The sequence below is a fragment of the Dermochelys coriacea genome, chromosome 11 (assembly GCF_009764565.3).
Source record: "Dermochelys coriacea isolate rDerCor1 chromosome 11, rDerCor1.pri.v4, whole genome shotgun sequence".
NCBI lineage: Eukaryota > Metazoa > Chordata > Testudines > Dermochelyidae > Dermochelys > Dermochelys coriacea.
Window position 1 is genome coordinate 14,411,046 of NC_050078.2, and position 13,345 is coordinate 14,424,390.

At 44.6% G+C, this 13,345-nt stretch overlaps 1 protein-coding gene across 1 annotated transcript; it reads left to right on the forward strand.

Moving 5' to 3' along the window:
* The first annotated feature begins 638 nt into the window (after positions 1-638).
* On the forward strand, positions 639-8,154 carry EN1 (engrailed homeobox 1). The gene is made up of 3 exons (XM_038422166.2): positions 639-1,981; positions 6,434-7,471; positions 8,057-8,154. Exons 1-2 carry the CDS (start codon positions 1,288-1,290, stop codon positions 6,748-6,750), a joined length of 1,011 nt encoding a protein of 336 aa, XP_038278094.1. The 5' UTR covers positions 639-1,287; the 3' UTR covers positions 6,751-7,471; positions 8,057-8,154.
* Positions 8,155-13,345: the final 5,191 nt, after the last annotated feature.

The following is a 13,345-nucleotide window of genomic DNA, read 5'->3' on the forward strand; positions in this document are numbered from 1 at the left end:
ATAAATTCATTTTTAGAAATTATTAGCTCCGGAAAACTATAGATCCACTGTTGTTGGTTTTTTTTGTTAATACATTTAACCTGCATGTCTAGCTCAATAGAACCCCTGAGAACCTCAAGTACTGTTGCAAAAAAGGATGTCACGAATTCATCTCTAACCTGTCTAATAACATTCAGGAAAAAAAAACAAAATAAAAAAACCCACCCAATTTTGCAATTACATTTCTTTTCTTTTAAAAAAGTTTCAACCTGAGACAAAACAAGACACCCAACTCTCTCTCTCTCTCTCTTTAATAACTTGTTCTCCGACAATAATAGCAACGCAAAAAAAGTGGAGAGGAGTTTTTGAGAAAGAAAGAAAGAAAGAAAGAAAGAAAATCACTTTTACAAAGTATTTGCCATCAACATTTCCAATGCCTGCCTGTCGCATGGGTTAAACACGTACATAATCCTACATTACTTGAACAAGTTGTTTGTGGAGTTGATTTTATATTTGCTTACAGCAAATATAAATAAATAAACAGCCCCACACAGGGGTGGGTGGGAGCAGAGTCTGGAATGGATGCGCAGGGAAGAGCGCTGAACTCCCTCTGATTTATCCAACCCCATGGATTATTTATCCGCAAAATTCCAAGGCAGGCGATTGGCGGACGTCAGGGGTGTCAGAGAGATCTCCCGTTCCTCATTGGCTCGTTCCACGTGCGGGCCAGCCTCACGTGTTTCCGGTTCGAATGAAAAAAGTGTGGCTGAGCGATTTTTTAGGGAGAGTTTGTTGCAAAGATCGGAGCTGTCAGAGATTTGCTTAAAAAAAAAATTAAAAAAAAAATACCCAGGCGCTGTGCAAGCTGGCGCTTAAAGGCTCTGCCAAGCCTGATCTGTGGGCAAAGCAGAGTATGACACTTGGGGAAATCAAAACCTACAGTATTTGTAGGAAGATGGGTAGATTTTAAAGGCGATTGGGAGGGGGGGCGGGCGTGGGGGGGGGAAGCTGCTTTGTTATTTTATTTTATTGGGTGGTGGTGGAAATAGCAGGTAATTGCAAACAAATCCAAAACCCAATTCGCTCCAGTGTCTCCGTATTTTTTGGATATAACTGTCTTTAAAAACAAACAAACCAACCAACCCCACCACCAACCCATCTCTCTAGATCAGATCCAAGCCAACAAGTGGATTTTATTTGTGGTTGTTTTTTTTTTTCACCCCACCACCCACTGGGGTGGGAATAAAAAGCGTGTGTTGGGGGGAGGGGGGGAGGGAAAGGCAGCGATCTCCGTGGCGGGGGCTGATTATGGAAGAGCAGCCGGACAGTAAAAGTCACCGAGACTCTGCTACAACAACTACCACCACCACCAGCAGCACCAGCAGCGGCAGCGATGGAGAAAGCGTCCCCGTCTCCCCCAGCCACGCGCCTTCCCCGCCTGCAGCGCCCTGCATCCGGCCCATGCCCCACCACCACCAGCCGCAGCCACAGCCGCATCGCACCACCAACTTTTTCATTGACAACATCTTGAGGCCGGACTTTGGCTGCAAGAAAGAGACGCTGCTGATCGTCGGCGGAGCAGCAGCGGCAGGCGGCGGCAGTGGTGGAGGCGGCGGCCGGGACAGAGACCGAGATCGCGGTCAGACCTCAGGTAGAGAAAACGTCAACCCACTGATAACGAGGCCATGCAACCCGTCCTCTCTCCTTTGCCCGGATTCAAACTGTAACCCCGACAGCTCCTCCTCGGCGCCTCCTGCTGCAGCTGCTGCCTCTAAAGCGAACCCCGCCGCGGCAGCAGCGGTAGCAGCAGCGGTAGCGGCCGCCAAGCCACCCTCCGAAGGGAGTGGAACTAACCCGGCGAAGTATGGGGAGCACGCCAACCCCGCCATCCTGCTCATGGGCTCTAATAATGGAGGACCTGTTGTAAAGAGCGATTCTCAGCAGCCTCTAGTATGGCCTGCCTGGGTTTACTGCACTAGGTATTCAGACAGACCATCTTCGGGTAAGAACCACTTCGCTGATCACATCTGTTAGCTGTTACATAATACGCAGTCGCTTTTTATTTCTTCTTCCCCCCCCCCCAACTCCCTTCTTTAGCGTCTGTAGATTTTTTTTTTTAACAACAACAGCAAAAAGATCCATGCTATATAGTTTGCTTTAGGAGCCTATTCCTAGCGTGGGGGTGTTTGGGTCACACAGCCAAGCCCTCCGCGCTCGGGATTAAATTATTTGGGGGGGGGGATGGGGAAATCTTTTCTTCTTGCCCCAACTTTCCGCCCCCCCTCAATAAACTCCCGAATTCTGATGCAGGAGGCGAGATCTGGCGTATTTCACCGGGGGAGGGGAGGGCTTTTTATTCTGATTCTGTTGGGACTGGGAGTGCAGATACAGTAGCTGTGAAGCAAGGCAGTAGATTTTTTATTTTTGTGTGCTGATGAGTGTGGGGGGGAATAGGAGGGGGGAGATCAGAGACACATGTTGAACGTATTAGATATTTGAAAGGGTGTTGGGGGTGGGGTACGGTTCTGAAAGGCAGAAAGAAGGGGCGGATGAGAGAAATGCTTTCAGGCAAAAATGCTTCTGTTACGGGAAAGCAGTATGGGCCTCTCTGAGAGCAAAAGAAAACCAGGCCTCTAGGTCGCATATTGACAAGCGGGGGTTATGTTCGTTTTAGTTTTTAGCGGCGAAGGAGCTTTCTTTTCTTAAGGATAATATCTGCTATTGTTTGGGGAATTTATTCCCCCCTCCCCCTCTCAAAAAAAAATGGGAAGAAAATATTCTGAAACAAAGAAAAAGAAAAAAAAAACAAGATCAGATTCTCCGGGACCGGAGATATTTCTGCTGCTGCTGCTGCTTATTTTCATGCAAGTCCCTTTAGCGTTCCGTTTGCTTATTTTAATTATGTTGACATGGAACAAATCAGGTGACCCGGGTCACTTTTAAAGGGTCTCCCAGAATTACCTCCCAGTCCAGCTTGTGGGCTAGAGGACAGGAATGTAGATCAGACTGCTCTGGGAAAGTCCCGGGCAAGGAAGTTCCCCAACGAGACAGTGTTTCTGTCCGCAAACCGGCGGGGGTGGGGGAGAGTAAGCTTAATAATAAAACAGAATAAGAATCAACCCACTTTGGTGGGAGCAAGGGCCAGGGCCGGGGAAGGCAGAGGAGTGGCGAGCTAGCCCAAATGCCCGGCTGGTGGCTAGCTAACTCGCGCTCTTTTGTGCTTCTTCCCTTTATTAGCTCCTTCCACGGAAAGTGATCAATTTGCTGCTATCAGCCCGAGTCATCTAGATCCCACTGTTATTGACACGTCCAGCGACTTGAAACTCAGAAAAGCCAGTTTGATTGACTAAACGGATTGATTGAGTTGTCAGGCTCTTGCCTTCCTAGCTCTCGGCCCTGGGCAGGGCAATGATTTTATTACCATTTCCCAATGCCGCCACATGCAAAGTATTTTACACTTTCCTTTTGCAAAATCTCCTCTCTGGCAACCCGTCCCAAAAATCTCCGCTGGGAATGTGCACCGTTCTCTTTGTTGTGCTTGAGTCTGGCCCTGTGTTCCCCTGACTGGTATGTGGTGCAGCTCTGGCTAGCCCAGGACCAGGGGCTGAATGTATCTATAACTATACCTAGGTATACGAGTATATATCGTGCCCACCCCCCGCTTCAGAATTGCTGTTTTATTACAATGGCAAATTTCAGTTTCCAAAGGGAAAGGAGCTGAGATCAGATCAGTGAAATTTTTTCAAAGCAGCCTCTGCAGGGTCTGGCACAACCAGGAGATAATGTGAAGAGATTTATTATCTCCCCCCCTTTAGTAAACTGGATAAAGTGGGATTAATATATATTAATATATATTAATATATATTCCCCCGTGTTCCCTAAACATGCCCTGAGATCTCTGAGACAAACAAACCAGCCCTGCAAGATAAGCTTTAGGCCTACTCTCAGCTAGGAAGCCTTCTGTCTTCCTCCCCTGGGTATCTGGGACTGTGGGTGGAGGGGAAGGGGAGGGGAGACTGTCTCCCTAAAATTTGGATTCCCCAGCTCTGGACCTGCTTTGGATCAAAACCTTGAGGTTTTCAGAAATTGTTTTAAATTCCTCCCTAAAAAAACCCCTTTCACAGGATTGGTTTGGAAGTCAAAATGCAACAGCCTGAAAACCCAGCCTTCTGCTTTCCATCCTTTTGGACTTACCCTTTATCAATCTGTTTCTAGATGACTACATATCAGCTCTAAGCATTTACCTTGCCCTTGGGAATACTTTTCTGGTGCCAGGGCCTTTTATTTTTACGCCCACACATACTATCCCTGTTTAAAGTTCAGAGGTTCGCATTTACACCTTTAAAGAAAGGCCTGAAAAGCCTGATTTGACCATTAATAAGGGGAGGGTTTTCAATGAGACTATAAACAGGAGAAGTAACTCATTTGGATGATCCAAGTGTCATGCCGAGAGAGGCAGAACTGAAATATACACTGTCTGCAATCCATTTAAAACGCATTCCACGCGGATACAAATGTGGGTTTTCCCGTATTCATTATAATATCGCCACTTCTCTTTAGAAACAGAGGGAAAGGGAGAGGAGGGAGATTTTATGTTAAATTAACATCTATAAAGCCAATGGATTTGAACAGTGACTCGGACCAGTGATGGAATAAATACCATTTACTCTGCAATAATATGCACGCTGCCCTGAAAACAGGAGCGATCCAGAATGAGCTTGTTCGTTAACGGTGGCAATTCTTTATTGTGATCGTTTTTAGTATTAGTTTATACTAACACACTAGGCGGCAGGGGAAGTATTTGCATTTCTCTACAGGGCTTGTCTAAAATTCGTGTTCGTCAAAACTGAGCAAGGTGGCGGGGGATTTTCCAGGAACGCGGGGACAGTTTAGATTATAGAGGCACTTTTCTTCCAGCTAGCCCAAAGCTAGCTCTGTGGGAGCAATCCCGCCGGTTTCAGTGAGTAGTTTGCATGTATTTATCAGAGGGGTGTGGAGGTGCGCGCTCCGCAAATGAACTACACTTTGCTGTTCCAATTCCTTGGGTTAACGGAACCCCCCTTAGGTGGCGTGTTCAGAGACAGCGCAGCGTGTGTGTGTGTGTGTGTGTGTTTGTGTATCTATCTTTTGTGCAACGGCGTCTCCTCGTCTTGACTGCACCCTCTTTGCAAGTGGGGCGCGCTCTGGTACAGCCCTCCCCAATAGCTATCCCCCAAAAGAAGCGCGATAGGACACCCGAGATAGAATTCGTTTCCTTTTGTAACGGATTAGTCGAGGACATGGGGGCAAATGGGGTATTTTCGCAGGATCAGGCGTTCAGAGTTGACCGAAAAAGGAAAGGTGATGTTTGGTGCGCCTCCCGTCAGGTTTGCAGAACGGCAGGAGATATCTCTGATTATTTCACAGAGGTTTGCAAAACATTAAGTTTGCGGTCTAAATATTCGCAGGGATTTATTTGAGCTCTCGGATTCCGGAATTTTAAATTAAAACAGAGAATCTTTAGACAGTCTGTTTCTGTGCTGTCTGGCCTGTCATGATCCTTTTGCTTTAAAAAAATCTTACGAGTGGAATGGAGTTTGTTGGGGGCACATCAATGGGTTTTATATTTTCATCCCCGCGCCCGTTTCATTTGAAGCGGTGTGTGTGTGTGTGGGGGGGAGGGAGAGCTAATACAAAGATTTATCATGTCACGATCTACGACGATACATGTTTTGAATTATCCAGTTTTGCCCAAACAAAACAGACTTTCTTACCTACACCACGGAGACTAGATTTGGAATAACACAAATAAAGAGGCTCACAAATAGACTAATGATAGTACATTAGCTCACCTCCTATTAGTTATTATTTTGGGTAGATTATTTGGTCCTTTTAAATCAGTGCCGAAGCTCATTGTGCCCTCAGTATATTTATCTAGGACCACAACTCAGCGAATTTTCCATGGAGGGTCCCTCTATAATGAGAATTAACTGCTAAAACCCTAGTGCCACTGCTGGTTTTAACTTGCCAGGTTTCTCCCCAACTTAGCCTTTATTCTGAACATAAAATTGAATTACACTGTGGGTAGGTAAGGGGAGAAGAAACACCTTCCCCCCAAATAACCCCCTCATCACCCACTATAAAAAGCAATTTGATGGCCTAATGGTCAAATTTTGGCGGCCATTAATTTTTTTTGGGGGGGGGGGAAAGAAAAATGAATAAGTCGGCCATTTTTATTGCAAACTGATCCCAATGAGAAGGCTCTGCCTCAAGGACAGGGCAGAGGGGTGTGGGAATAAAGCAAATGCTGGGGAAGCGGGGGGCTGCGCCCAGTGAGGAGGAAGCTTTGCCCAGGGGTGAGGAACGGAGGGATCGCACGTTTCACATCTGAGGATGCATTTCAAACAGCTACCCCCCTTTCTTCTCTCTTCTCCTCCTCCCCGCCCCCCCTGTTTCTGTCGGTCTCTGTCCCTAGGTCCGCGGACCCGGAAACTGAAGAAGAAGAAGAACGAGAAGGAGGACAAGCGGCCTAGAACAGCCTTCACGGCCGAGCAGCTGCAGAGACTCAAGGCGGAGTTCCAGGCCAACCGCTACATCACGGAGCAGAGGCGGCAGACCCTGGCCCAGGAACTCAGCCTGAACGAATCCCAGATCAAGATCTGGTTCCAGAACAAGCGGGCCAAAATCAAGAAAGCCACGGGCATCAAGAACGGCCTGGCTCTTCATCTCATGGCCCAGGGACTGTACAACCATTCCACGACCACGGTGCAGGACAAAGAGGAGAGCGAGTAGTCAGCACCCCCAGTCCGCATTGATTATTATTATTAATTATTATTATTATTATTATTGCCAGGAAAGGAATATAAAATAAAAAGGACTTAACAGTGAAAAGTGACATACTGAAGGGGACTTTGGACAGGTGCTATTTAAAATCAAATCTATTGTCTATCCATAGTATAAGGACTCCCAATTAAAAAAAAAAAAAACAAAACAAAACCCGAACACTTACAAAAAATATCTCTATATAGCCAAACATCATATGACCTTGTATATATTTAATTTCAGGTAAGAAATATGTGTAGCGATCTCTATTTGCTGGACAGTTTCTCTTCCTCTTTGTCTCTCTTTTGTTTGTTTTTTTGTTTGTTTTCTTTTTCTGATGTCGTTGCCTCTTGTTTTGAAGTAAATGTCAGACTCCCGAATTTTTCTTTTATTTTTTGTGTGAATTTCCGTCTCCCCCCGCCCCCCGAAGAATTGGATCCACTGACTGAGAGCCTGAACCCGCCGCTACAAGCCAAAGATTTTATTATGTTCAGAAATCTGTAGTCTGAAATAAAGTGTAGACTGTGTTCAGGATACAGGCTGGCTGTTCTTATTTACATATATAGTCACAGCTTGATGATTTGTGTGGGTTTTTTTTAATTGATTAGGATTGCGATTGGCTAAGCACCCTTACAGAAAGTGCGAATCAATTTTTAGTTCCAAATTCAACCCTTTAGAAATCGGAGCTACTGTCTTATTCAAAAAGGAGGGTGGGTTTTTTTTTAAAAATCTAAATCAGCCTCAGTCGTCGTCTTCCTCTGTTCCCCCCCCCCCCCCTTTTGCTTTTCTTTTGCTTTTTTACGGGACATAAAACCCACCTCATCATAACACATCAGCTACACCTTCAGGAAAATGTCATGCAGCCTTCTGGATGTTTAGGGCTCCAGAACGTGTTGAAAAGGAATTTGTCTGACAGCTCCTTGAGATCAGTGTCGTCCCATATTGAATTTCCACAGAGGAGTTGTTTTTTTTTTTTTTTTTTCCAGGGCAGGATACAGAGGCTAGAGTGAAAACGATCATTACTTTGCAGTCGGTTGCTTAGCAGCATCTCCTAATGAATGGTACTTTCACTCCGTCCTTAGCCTTTATCTCAGCCATTTCAGTTTTAAAGTAAATCCAGTCATTTAAGGGAATTTAAAAAAAAAAACACCACCACCACACCCACGGAAATTATTTCCTGGGGCGGGAGGGCGGCCACAAGACGGCTATTAAATTAACAGTATGACCAGATGGGTAAATTCTGCTCTCAACAGACCATCGTGTTAAGAGAAGTCAGGTTTAATTTGGCTGGTTGCTTTGTGGCCACTGTTTAATGTGTGAAGTCAGTGGTAATTGTGTGTCCCGGTGACTGTGCCATGAAATTGCCAAGCACACCAGGAGCTTTTGGGCGGGGGCTCAGAGAGCACGCCGCACTGTTTGCATTTTTTTTGTCCTGGGTTTGCACATTTTATTTGGTTTCTTCATTGTGAATTTTTGTAAAGGTTTCAGAGCAGCAGCCGTGTTAGTCCGTATCCGCAAAAAGAACAGGAGGACTTTTGGCACCTTAGAGACGAACACATTTATTTGAGCATAAGCTTTCCTGAGCTACAGCTCACTTCATCGGATGCATGCAGTGGAAAATACCACTCAAATAAATGCTTATGCTCAAATAAATTTGTTAGTCTCTAAGGTGCCACAAGTCCTCCTTGTCTTTCTTTTTAAAGACTTCTCCGGCCTTTTCCTCTCTTTCATCTACTGATCTGTGCGTGTGTGTCTGCAACATTGACCCAGCCCTTCCTCTCAATGCATCAATTGCACTAAATGCCTCCTCACCTTTTTGGTTCCTTGGGTTATACCCCGTCCCCCCCTCCCCTTTCGTCTGGTCTTCACACTGCAACGGTTTGAATTTGGCAAAACTCCGGGGCAGGCATGAATACACAGGAAGGGTAGGAAATTATAGAAAATAAATGTAATCACAGGTTCCTGAGCATAAGTATAGCATTCATATGTTAAGTTTTGGGTCAATATGTAACTATAATAATTCTTGGCTTTTCGCGGAGTGTATGTGCGTTTACCACACAGGGGCTGGACCCACAGGGTAGCAAAAATGCCGCAGCTCAATGTGTGCGATCCAATTTATAAACCCAACCACGCAACTTTTATTAAGCCCACCGAGTGCATAAAATATATCTAGAGCGCCCTAGGTGTTAGCATAAAACAACGGCAGAACTCCGAATAGAAACTTCATACTCATAGCGGGTCTATTTCTTTAGTCCGAATCCACTGACTTATGGGCGCAAAGTGCCAGCGTTCAAGGGGTTCAGACGTAGATGTCACCCCAGTGTTAGAACAAATAACGCAACCTCCAGAGGAGACGCCTTACAACACAACCACACCAGCCGCATGTACAAAGAGCTGGACAGACGTTTCCGAATGGGCTAATTCTGGCCGCTTTGGAAGTGATCATGTTTTCGCTTCTGGGCTGTCAGGATCCGGCGCGGGAAGCAGCTCATCTACTGCGGTATCTTGAGGCGGACTCAAGGCCATGCATCCCTGACAATAAGGGCCAATTGAAAGGTATGGATGGTGCATACTGTAAAGCAGAGCCACGCTTTGCATTGACCAGGGTCATTCCGCCCCCCACCTCTTCTGTCTACCGCTCTAGGCTTTAGAGGACATGGCAGGGTTAAAGAACCTTCCATTATTTTGAGGCAAGCATTTGGAAGCTGTCTGTGCCCCCCATGTCCGGGACTGGAAATGATCAGGGGCTGAGCTGTGGTTTTGACAACGTGCTAGACAAAGAGTTATTAACCTCTTTGGATCCCGTCGCTTCCCATTCAAGTTGGGCCGGCGGGAATATATTCTTTCACTCTTCACGACAGGATCCCTTCAGGTTTGGGCATGAAAACTGGCTGGTCAAGTTGCTAGTTCTAAGCCTTCCCTCTTGCCATCCTCGGGACGCCGATCTCTGGGCTAGGCAGGCCGAGCGTGACTTAAAAAAATCGTAAACTGCTTCTGGGTTGAAATCAACGTCGGGTGGCGCCCTCTGAAGTGCTTAATATCTACATTTTGAAAGTACTGGGTCATAAACTGAAATCCTCTTCTGCACGGCAGAAAACTATCTGTCGCCTAAAGTCCAAACAATATCGACTCCAGGCAGAGAACAGGAAGCAAGCCTGGGGGAAGCTCACGGCACTGGTTTGTGGCTCAGCGCCTTTTGAAACGCACCCTTCCTCTCCCCCTCTCCCCGCCCCCCAAAGCAAGCATCCGACTTTGCAAAACAGAAGTGGTCACCCCCACATCTGCCAATATAAGACAGGATCGCATGTTATTGATCCCCCCGGTCATCACAGCTATTTCCTCGCTTCTATCCTTGCCACAGGATTATTTACCGAAGAGGTAAACCCCACCCAGACACCACACCCCTCCTTTTATTTGCTGTTACATAGGCTGGGCTGGGAGGAAGGTTAAGGAACACCGTGCTGTCCTGCACATATGGGAGAGGACCAAAAAAAAAAAAAAAGTCTCCAATCTAAATTCAGCTCTCTGGGTTTCTCTTATCCTCTCGCACGCACTTTCCCTGGAGCTGTATATGAGAAAATGTAATTTCTTTTAAAAATCGTCTAATTACTCTCCCTAAAAAGCTGGGATATACAGCTCAGCCAGCAAGTCTCCAATAATGCCGGCTGACGGTTGGTTATTTATTTCTTTACTTACTATTGATGCTGTTATTCCTCCTCAAACGGTTCCTGCTTATTTTCTCTCCCATCGAGCACTGCCCCAGCCCTTTAGATTTCAATACAGATTTCTTTTTAAAAATAAGGCTACATAATAGACACAGGTTTATTCCCTTATCACGAATCTGAGTGCAACACATTTATTAAACGGTGTCCTCTCAGTGAGGTTGCCCGAGGGAAATTTATTATATTAACATTTTATTTCAGAGATTGTTATCCCTTGTAGTCTTCTATACTTAGAGGGCCCTAGAAGAATAGAGGATTATGAATTTACGTCGTAGCATTAAATGTAAGGAGTATTTTGAAAGCCAAACTTTTTGTTTACTCCAAGTCGGTGGCGAGAGATTTTTCGCACACAAAGAAAACCTAGTTATTATATAATAACGTTTTAGGCTCGTCTCATCAGCGGAGGGAAAGGAACAGGTAACATTTACATTTGAAAAGTAAAGGTGGAATGTGTCTCTGAGAAGGCACAAATAGCAAAAATCTTATGTGCTTGGGAGTCACAAAAGGAATAATGAATTTCTTCACCACTAAGTGTCCATCCAAGCTCAGCAAAGCTGGACAAATCATGAATAAGGAAGACAGGAAAACATAGACCAGATTAAAAGGAAGAAGAAAGAGGATTATTTTAGTGTAATGATACTTTTTATAATTTTTTCCAAGCATGGTACAACAAATGCACATGCATACATTGACAATCTTGCACCAGATATAGTTTACACACATACAGATCAATTCCCCCCTTCCTGAAGTAGAGTTCAGCCAGTCATTTAAATGGAAGCAGGATCGGACACATCTTATCTCACCATCAGAATTAAATTTAAGTTAAATACGACATAACTATATATTTAACAATCAATGATCCTTCTTTAGTCAGCAGATCCATTACATAAATAAAATGCTATAGCGAACAAGGAGTCGATATCTGCCAGTTGGAGCCACCTGGTAAAAGAATTCATTTCCTATCCATCACATATGTTGGAGAATAAAGTGTGTAGCTATGTATCTATAATACCACCTTACACGCCCACACACAATCACACACATGTGTTTGACTACTTATATGTATACACTGCACAGGCTTTTAGAGATCTGGTGGAAACAGGGTTCTCGAGGCTGAGAGGTCTCCAAGCAAATAGTTTTCATAGCAGTTCTCTGACTTTATAATCTGACATGAGCCAGGTGTGATTGGATGGGCTTCATTACATAACTTCCTCACATCAGCAGAAAAAGTTTAGAGCCCAACAAAATAGCCCAAACAGCAAGGTAGCTCTTTCTCCTCTGCAGCACCCATGTGTCTTCAGATTATATTTTCATTTGTGGGCATTTTGATCTACCCCTTGCTTCATTGTAGAAAATGGAAACAGAATCCTAACACAGGCCACAATTCTTTCATCCCAATGTGGCACTTTGAAGTTCTTTTGCTCAGGTGCAAGTGAAAGGCCAAAAAACTCCACGCAGCTCAAGCTTGCTGGAAAATCTACTTAGCTTCAGAAACCTGGCGTTTCCCCCTCCCCGCCTCAAACAGAAAATTAGGGTCATATCATCACTGCACCCCTTTATCTCCCAGAGGTATTTTTTTTTAATATCCAGCAGATTAACCTCACCCCCGCCCCCCTTTTGCTGATTAAAGAAATTAGATAGTTTAAAACCCAGCAGGAGAAATCAGCTGATTGCCAATAGCTTTCAGGGACATCACTGGCCCCATGGCATTGAGAACCATAACACCAAATTCCATATGAAAACTCTCTTCCCATTTTCCTTTCTCAGGAGGCCCCTCTCTCCGCCCAAGCGCTAATGGTGCCAATACCCTCCTAGGACTGAAAGTTTTACTTCATCTCCTGCCTTCATTTTAGGGGATAACACATGGAATGAAGCGTATAATAGGGGCTCAGATCAATAACCTGTTATTTTACATATTCAAATGGGTGCTGAAAATAATGGAGATGGCCCCTTGGTCTTGGCGAAGGACACGCGTTCCTTTTCTTTCTTTCTTTTTTTTTTTTAAGCCAGCTTCATTTGGAGGTGCATATACCGATGACTTCTGTCAGGGAGCTTGTTCCTTTGTGCCTCCTTCCAGGAATCAAAGCAGACATTATTGTGAAACCTATCTTTCCAGGTCAAAGGTCAGATTTCACAATCCCAATTACAATGATTTCTAATGAGGTTTATCTTGAGAGCTGCGAGTGTTTTGATTCCCAAACAATCCTGTCTCTTGCTTGAGGGAGGAAAAGAAAACTAGTTCAAAAAGAAACCGTGGAGGTGGTTCTACTTTGGGTTAAAAAATGCATTCAAGGAAGTATTTGCTGCAAAGAATTTGTTTCAAAAGCTTTAATTTTTTTTAATTTTTTTTTTAAAAAAAGAGCTGTAAAACATGACACCAGCTTGGACTACTGCAGAAACCTCCGAAGAGTAAAATGGACTATCAGGGTGACAAATATTTTGTACAGAATTCCCAAGAACAACAAATATGTATTCAAGGTCACCCATCCTTTTATACCCTTTGGAAACAGCTGTCAGATTGCTCTTAATTTCTAGGATGCATTAGAAATTTCCTTAGGAGAAGAAACATGTAGCAATAACTCCTAGGAAGTTAAAATCTTTGTCAGCTCTGCGCTTCCCAGAAGCCCGAGGCCAGGCTAAAACAAAGACTGTTCTCTTTTTTAACCGAGAATATTAGCAGACTATGGTTTTTTCTTTTCCCAACAAGTAATAGTTCAGATATAGAGCAACTTTTAGCCAAAAAGCTGTCAAATATATATTAATATAGCTCTGTTCCGGGGTGTTTATATGTGTGGGTGGGGGGATGTGCTTTAAAACAGGTGTTTTTATTTGTTTTGTAACAC

Bases quoted from the DNA above. Each gene is read 5' to 3' on its own strand.
- EN1 (XM_038422166.2), top strand. From the start codon at position 1,288: ATGGAAGAGCAGCCGGACAGTAAAAGTCACCGAGACTCTGCTACAACA. The intron at 1,982-6,433 runs GTAAGAACCACT...CTCTGTCCCTAG, and splicing joins TTCAGACAGACCATCTTCGG to GTCCGCGGACCCGGAAACTG.